Genomic DNA, 8502 nt, shown 5'->3' with positions numbered 1-8502 from the left:
AGATTAAATCTTACGACATAATTATATATTAAATCTTATTACCAGATTTTCCAAGAAAGCCAGCCCCAAGTTTTTTATTCCAACTTGTCAAGCTACCACTACTAAAAACTTAAGACTCACGGTACAAATACCACACGATATTAATACTCCGATTACAACCAAATCTTGTTTTCAACAACAAACTTATTTTGAGTACGAACGAAGAGGATATATGGGCATCACAAATATTATGTACTTCTTAATACGCTGCAAGCCTCTAACTAATAGCAAATCTTTAATTGAACTGCTTCATGCACGGTCTCGCGTATTTCTATAGGCATTGAACATATGTGTCGCCATTGTATCTCTCATGGCAGTCCGTTGTTCAACAACTTCAGGAGGAGAATGCAATGGTTGTATCTCGGGATATGGAGGAATTGCACCATGACTTGTTGGATCTCCCTCATCTGAGTTAGCAAAGTACATATCATTCGGTTGTTGATCCCCAATGAAGTTATGCATGGCACAACAGGCAATAACTACATTTATCTGTGTTGTCATCATGTAGTTTGGAACCGCTCCCCGTAAAATGGCAAATCTCATTTTAAGGACACCGAAACTTCACTCTATGACATTCCGTAGTGCAGAGTGTCGGTAATTAAAAAGTTCTTTCGCAGTTGCAAATCTCCCCCTCCTGCGACTACTAACATCTGCTTGGCATCCCCTGTACGGTGGTAAGAAACCGGGCAAGTTCGATAAGCGAAGTCAACTAAATAATATTTTCCTGTATCGCCATTACGAGAACCAAAGGATTATTTGCATTTTGTACTTTGCAGGTATAGTTATTGGCTATATTCCAACGGCCCAGCCAAGGGTTTGATACACAATAAAAGATGATCATAGTTTGTTTTTTTTTTGTTCGCGCAACAAAAAAAAAGTCCCAACTGGCAAAGGTTAACTAAAATCACTGTGAAAAAGAAAGTTATAAGACATACCGATATTTTGAATTATTTGAAATAGGATAAAAAAGTACATTTGTGGTAGATAAATTACGAGGACGGAGGGATTGCATATTATACCTGTAGGTGGCACAGGAAAGTGATTTGGGCCGGTCAAAACCCCATCCAAGACTCGGGCATCATGTGCACTTCCCTCCCATCCGGCATACATATATATAAATCGCATATCATGGTCGCATACAGCCAGAACATTTTGCGATTGTACACCATGCCTATTTGTGTATGCTACTTGCTGTCGTCTTGGGACACAAGCAGGTATATGAGTCCCATCAATAACCCCAACGCAGTCCTTCAAAAAGAAATTATTAACTGGATGAGGTATAAAACAGTATACGAAAAGACATGTGTTCTACGTACACTATTAATTGGGTACACGATACAGACTTCCACTTGTTTCACATACTAGCTCCAAACACCAAAGGGTATAAATATAAATTAGGGTAGGGACTTTTTTCCCACAATTTTTTCGCCAATTATTAGTTGTCCTGATATGAAATCGTATGGTGAACTGTGCTCGTGTTGAACGGTACACATCACTTGCATTAGAGTAGGGTTTGCATGAAATTTGAAAACAAGAAGATGTATATCTGAAAGCAATTTTGATATCACCGTACTTCAAACTAAGGATAACATCTCGTGTCGCTAAGAATTTTCGGATGAATTGCATCCTGGTTTCTGGGAGTAATGATGAATTGCGCGAATGTGCATAGGCTCCGGATGACTTCGTGAATATTACGATGCACCGTCTCCGTGGAATGGTTAAATCGGTCAGCAATCATACGCATTCTCATATTGTGGCTCATCATGACCAATGTCATCGCAAGTGCCTCCTCTATTGTAACCCGTTTCTGATGATGTTGGGGAACAAATCCACATTCGGCCAAGAGCGAGCACAACTGCATGAAAGAATCAACATTTAACCTTGTTGCGTCCATAATTCGTGTATGGTGACCTGACATCACTTCTTCAACCCAGTCACGTCCTGATAATGCAGACGTCCTGCAAGGCACCTTTTGGATTGGACCTCCGTATGGTTCTTCATGTGGTCCAAATAATAGCGCAGCACCAGCAGCAAATAGAAGATCATCTTCGTCCGAAGACGAGCTCGTGCCCTGGCCATCACCGGGATCGCTCATTTGGCCCTTTTTTCAACTAAAACAATTTAGAGTAGGGTGCTTTGTCCGACTAGAGTTGCTAAAATCGAGCTGTCGTCGAAGTGCGCTCACCAATTCTCGTTTTACTCTCTTCCTCGTTTGTATGTTCATATGAAATATACAGCGAGTCTTGAGATGCGCATTTTATAGGCCATGAAAAAAGGGAAGACAATATTAGAAGTGTTCGCGTCAATAACAGTTACTACCATTATTACTAGCTCACGAGAAATCGTCTTTGGATTCCATTACGAATTGACAGTAAGCACATTTTACCTCTGCATGCTCGCTTCCTTTTTTTGGCCAACATTTTTGAATGGTTACGATAACGTCCACTGAGAATACTTTTTTCGAATCCCACGGTACCTGTATGAGCACACCAAGTCTCTGTCAAAATTTGAGATCTTTCGAATGTAGCTTTCATGTGCATAAAGGTTCACGAGGTCTGCATATCACCAGGTTAATATAGCTGTTGTCTACCACAGATGTTCATGAAACACCCACTAATAACTGTTTAGGGGCCTAGATTGATGAGAAATGAATCTACCTTTTGACTTTTGTGTAGCCGATACTTGGCCTTATAAGACCGAAAGTCTACACATTATGATGTATCTAGGACCTTTTATTAACCAGAAGCTTTTATCGCATTTTACCTATGCATTACTCGAAGTAGGCACGTGATTCATGGTTATCTATTTCATTTTATTGTCAACTAATTTTGTTGATCTACAATTATTGGCCTCTGTATAAGCTAGCGCTGTGTGCTTTTTATTTCTAATGTAGTCCCTGCTATTAAATAGTTCGTGCAATTTGAAGCAGTTTTGGAGTGAAAAAAAAATAAAATGTCCAATTGGCCAGTAAAATTTGAAGTAGATTTAGATTAATTGACGGAATTAGTCCCGTGTGTTTACATGTTTATTGAATTGAATTTCTCTAGGACATCACCAGACCAATAAGAATAATTAACATAAGGGAAAAATTGAAGGGACAATTTGCATTGGATCAACTGCTGATTTGGGTGCTCTAACTAATATTAATTGAATTAGATTAAAATCTTCCTCCTCCTTTCTAGTTATTTAGTATTCAATGAATTTTTTGGTCTTGCTTTTACAGTTTAGAATTAGCTACATTTTGCTTATGTTTTTTCAACTTTAATTTTAACGGACACATGAGCCGAAGAGAATTTGATTAGTTTTTCAAATTTAATTTACAAATGAATTTGATTAGTTTCCCTTGCCAAAAAAATCTGAAATAGCTAAAGATTTCATGTACATTGGGGTCGAAATTTGGCTCCTGCCGAACTATTTCGGACTCAAAACGGAACATGTGCTACACATTCTCAATTTCACTAGTACAGACTTCCCAAAACTTGGCAAAGGCTAAAACCGCATTGGCACTAAAGATGCTCCAGCCAACAAATTTCTATTTCTGCTTATTTCCTCACGCGGCAAGAAATCGCATATCGATGGCCACATCACAAAGCTATTAAAAACCAAATGAACTAATGCAATTAAAAACCTCCAACATTAACCATAATATATAGCTAGTACTATCACATCCAGTTACAAAGCAAAAGTTTTAAACCAAAAAGGGGCTGTCCAAATAACTTCTGGAAACATAAAGGATACAGCGAGTAATTATTGCTACAAGCTTGGGCAAGGCACTAGTTTTAAAGTCTCATACAAAGGAACTAAAAGTCCCAACTCAACGTCTTACAAATTGAGAACCCAAGAAACAATCCCAAGTCTCGACTACTTTCCATCGGGTCCCCGCTAAGGTGCACTTTCCAAAGAGTACAACCAGAACTCTTGCATCTCGCGACTGAGACTGAGGAACGTTTTCCGCCACTTGTCGTCCTGGAGTGCCAAAACTGCAGCGAGCTTAGCCCCTTTATCGAGTGATGGTCCAAATGATTTGACGACCTGGACTGCCATATCGACATCAAATTTCTCCTTGTCAGATGCTCGGCGACCCTTGATGTGTAATTTAGAATTTGCTAGGGAGGAGAGGGAGTTGGCACACTCGACGAATGGATCGTTGGTACTTCGACTTGACTTGCTTCCCCGGGATGCACTTGGGAGCGAGGTTGTCGCCCCTTGACTGCTCGAACCTCGCTTCACTCCCACAACTGGAGATTCCTCGTTGAAATCCCCATCCATGCCCGCGTTGTACATATCATCACCAACGGGCGAAGTGAAAGTCTGCCCACGACTATGCCCAGCTCGCTTGCGTGGATTGTAAACTGAAGGCGGAATTGAAGAGGCTTGAGCTTGACTCCCTGTGGCGGTTTCTATTTCTAAGATCTCGTGCAGGATTGCATATTTGTCGACGCATTGCCCGAATCTGAAGTACCTATAATCATTATTCTCCTGTTTCAAAGACCAACCAAGGAAGGTTAAGACAAATTGAATAGTGACATATGATTAAAAATGCTTGTGTAAGGACAAAAAATAATAAAAGATTCCATATATGCTCTCCTTTTGGACAATTGTTCATAACATTTGTGACTTCCCTCCCTCGGAGGACAGAAATCAGCCCCCCTTAATGCAGCCCCCCTTAATGTCCTATATCCATATCTTAAAAATTGCAACCCCTCCTGAATGTGCATGCATACAGAGCTAAACACAAAGGCTATAGCAAGGATGGTAGAAATTAAGAACAAATGGTAGATTATATTCACATCATGATAATGTCAAAGCTGAATGACTCGGACTTAGTTTGACTACTGTTAGAATAAAAATTTGATAAGGAGTTATTACAATTATAATTTCTGGTTTCCTCTATGCAGGAAAATGGTACATTTTAACAGCCAAGAAACAGGAAAATGACATCACCAAGAAGTGGCATATGGAATTTGGATATGCGAAACACCATTTAAATAGCTGGAAATGAATTACAAGGTCGAATGGAAAAAATACCAGGTACAAATTGTTCCATTGAGACTCTTCAGCCAAGAAGCACCTCATATTCTCATCCCAACCAATACTAGTTTCGGCAGATTGGCGCAGATCGTTTAACTTGGCAAAGGCACGCCAAATCCTCTTCTCTCGTCCGAATTTAGAATGGTACACACTCCATGCGTACTGCGTCCCCCACTGCGAATTCAGATGCGCAGCAAGCTTTATCCAGTTGGCCCAGATGAAACGTTTGGATTCCACTCCCCACTCCTTTTCCACTCGACGAATGTCATACAGAAATGAATCTCCATATTTGCATCCCAATGGGCCTTCGCAGCGTTGGGGTCACGTGGCATCTAAATGAGGAACCAAAACGACGGTAAGCATTAATAAAAATCTGAAGTGCTAGAAGAAAAATCAGATTACAGCAGATAGGCAACTTTAACAATTATTAGAATGTGGATGGATCAAGCGTTGGTAGCCAAGAAAGCAGAAATTGGCAAAGGCACTCGTTTGTATTAGTTTGGCTCATCAAACCTGGTTTAGCAGGCATTTGCACCCCCTAAATTCATATAGCGAAGTACTAACGATGTTTTTAATTGGGACAAAGTGATAGTCTAAGAAAAGGCTGCTGAAATCAGATTACGATTACTATGAAAATCAAATATAGTCCAAGATTGACCTGCATTCATGGTCACATACCCCATAAGTATGCTTACTTATTGAATTAAACTAGCATGGGCAGCCAATAAATGTTATATACATGCCAAATATAAGTACACAGGAAATGAACTTGGCAGCAAAATAAATTTTTAGTTGAGATAGATGAATCCCCTGATGTGACTGCATAGGTTTTTTTTTAAATAATTAAAAAACTTACTCTGAAGTAGTTGACAAGGGACTGGATGTAGTCATTCGAGTCTGTGACGGAGTGGACAGATGAAGCTTCGGACACCGGACAGTGATCTCCTCCGCTTGTTGGGCATTTACTGGTGCTCTATCACTGTCAAAAGGTCATGACATGCACGGACCTCAGACCAGATCATAAATCAGCAAATTCAAATTCTTGTGGCTGGTAGATTGACTGCATTAGTTTGGAGGTAGTATTTGAGAAATGTCAGACGACATAAATGTGGAGTTGCTACAACAACTGGGTTTCCAATACCAAAAAGTCTATTAGTGTATAATTGAAATTTGTTGGGGCATGTATGTGGTCCAACTGTATTTCTTAATATGGCCGACTATAGATGCAAGGTTTGCAAAACTCTTGTTATATAAGCTATAAATCAGACTTCTAGTAATGTAGCTGGTTGTATGACATTTTCAGGGCTGTGATTATTAAGACACTTCATAACATTTGGACTGTCATTGGGTTTACTTAGTTCACCGTAGCAAAACCATGCATCAGAAACTTTTGAACTGTATTTGGTATCTAACCGAATGATAAACCAGTCCAAAGGTTTATGAGACATGATAAATGGATTACAGAATCCTAACAAATGTATGAACAAGCATGGAAGATGGAGATTCCAGCAGGTATGGCGAATGAAATCCCTAACCTGTTTACTCGGCCATATTGAAGCCACCGTAGAATCAGATAAATAATAAGCGAAATGAGAACGACATAATCAAAGTTGTACCAGCAGCAAGGAATTCATCATATAAGCAATTTGGCAGTATCGAATATGCTTAAGTGCGGCATAATTACTCTGATTGGGGAATTAATTTCCAAACCCAAAAGTTGCACCTGATTATTAGAAATTATTAAAAGTTAATCATGAAATCCAAATTCTGGCGAATTATATTTGGGCAACTTTTTCACAACAACGACACAGGCTAATATATTTGATCCAATTTCACAACCAACATCCTATAATTTAAGTCGATAAATTAAAGAAACAAAATAAGTCCAAGACTGTATAGATCTGAAATTATTAATGATTGTTAAATGACTCCTGCACTACAGAAATTATGAGTGAGAAATTTTGCACCGGAGGGATATCATACTAAAGATGCTCCATCACAAACACTAGACATGGATCTACCCTGCACGGCTGACGAATTAATTTTTCCGTCGAAGAACTCTACCCTGTTGTTTTGAGAAGCTCACAAAAATGATAGGCAGAATCTTGGGACATCGACTAAATTAAGTGCCCAGTTCAAATTATTAAAATGACTCAAGAAAATTTTTGTTCCAATTGCCAACAGGAATTAATATAAACAAGATGCATACCTGCCAAATCTGACGGTTGCCCTGGTACGAATTTGGCCTTCAAATCAAGCCTCAAATTACTGGATTTCTTATTTCTGCGTTCGGTCTCTGCTTCCGTCTGCACTGCCCGGCGCCGGCGATCTGGATGTATCCTTCTTCGTTGAAACCCACCGTACACAAAATAAGCGCTTAATCCACTCACAATTAACGCGGTACCCACTTTTACTTGTTCGCACCAGAAGCGAATTCCGTTGGCTATGGGTGACCTCTTCTACAAGAGGAGAGAGACGTATAGGGAGGTTTTGAAAGGACAAAAAAATTAAACGAAGGAACTTGGTGTCGTTTTGTTAGAATTCCCAACGGGAGGATACGTCCAGACAAATCATGGGTGTTTTCACCTTGATGGGATATTAAATTTGCTTTTCTGAACTCTTCACGTGATGGAGGAATTTCACTCCTTTTAATGAGTTTGTGGGGTCAACCAGCAAATGGTCCGGGCAAAATCACAAAGGCAACCGAGAAATGTAGTCTGATGTGTCCAAACACTATTTTGAAATATTGTTTTGACAAAATAAACTAAGTAAAGTAAAACCACAGTCCAAACGGAGCCAGTGTATTCTTATAGATAATTTAATATCAGTCCATGCTCTATACTATATCTAATCACTAATGATTTGAGCATCTCATTTATGGGAAGCAATCAAATAGAGTCAAAGCATAATAATCTATAGACAAGATACTAGAACAATATTAAATCTAAGGATCACTTACACCGCCTTCACTTAGAGAATAATTCATTGCCATTTAAGAGAATTTCTCTATATGGACCAATCTAATGAATTTGATCATTATATCATGCGCCCTTATATTAGTTTCTGTTGACCTTGGTCCCTAACTTTTGATGTTTACAAAATAATGGATAATACTAATATCTCTTCAAGAAATATTTTCAGTTGTGAAGCAAATCAGATTCAAAGATCAAGTGCAATTGAAAGGGACAAAGGCTGCTGAAAGCTGTCGGACGCTTGGATCGAACGTCCGATAATCATTGCGTAACTTCGGACGCATGAAGAACTCAACCACCGGACGTCCGAAAGAAATAAGATATTCCCCCTGGATCACTGACCTCGATCGGACGCAAGCATCGGACGTCCGATAGGATCCTTCAAAGTCGACGAAACCATCGGACGCTGAATATGTCTCCACCGGACGTCCGATAGAAACAAGATGATTTCTCAAATCTC

General features: G+C 39.4%; 2 protein-coding genes across 3 annotated transcripts; both read right to left on the bottom strand.

Annotated features, from left to right (window-relative positions):
• Nucleotides 1-288: 288 nt before the first annotated feature.
• LOC140011284 (uncharacterized) lies at nucleotides 289-2134 on the bottom strand. The gene is made up of 3 exons (XM_072060067.1): nucleotides 1742-2134; nucleotides 1059-1287; nucleotides 289-518 (listed from the first exon to the last, which is right to left on the bottom strand). Exons 1-3 carry the CDS (start codon nucleotides 2132-2134, stop codon nucleotides 289-291), a joined length of 852 nt encoding a protein of 283 aa, XP_071916168.1.
• A 1518-nt stretch (nucleotides 2135-3652) lies between these two features.
• LOC140010948 (uncharacterized) lies at nucleotides 3653-7728 on the bottom strand. Of its 2 annotated transcripts, none has more exons than XM_072058650.1 (4): nucleotides 7280-7728; nucleotides 5927-6130; nucleotides 5068-5402; nucleotides 3653-4518 (listed from the first exon to the last, which is right to left on the bottom strand). In XM_072058650.1, the coding sequence occupies exons 3-4, from the start codon at nucleotides 5113-5115 to the stop codon at nucleotides 3922-3924; spliced, it is 645 nt and encodes a 214-aa protein (XP_071914751.1). In that variant the 5' UTR covers nucleotides 5116-5402; nucleotides 5927-6130; nucleotides 7280-7728; the 3' UTR covers nucleotides 3653-3921. The 2 variants fall into 2 exon arrangements, with proteins under 2 accessions (XP_071914751.1, XP_071914752.1); XM_072058651.1 differs by having other exon boundaries at nucleotides 5927-6049.
• Nucleotides 7729-8502: the final 774 nt, after the last annotated feature.

The sequence above is a fragment of the Coffea arabica genome, chromosome 7e (assembly GCF_036785885.1).
Source record: "Coffea arabica cultivar ET-39 chromosome 7e, Coffea Arabica ET-39 HiFi, whole genome shotgun sequence".
NCBI classification, from domain to species: domain Eukaryota; kingdom Viridiplantae; phylum Streptophyta; class Magnoliopsida; order Gentianales; family Rubiaceae; genus Coffea; species Coffea arabica.
The sequence above is the reverse complement of the archived record's forward strand: the minus strand, read 5'-3'. Positions and strand labels throughout refer to the sequence as shown.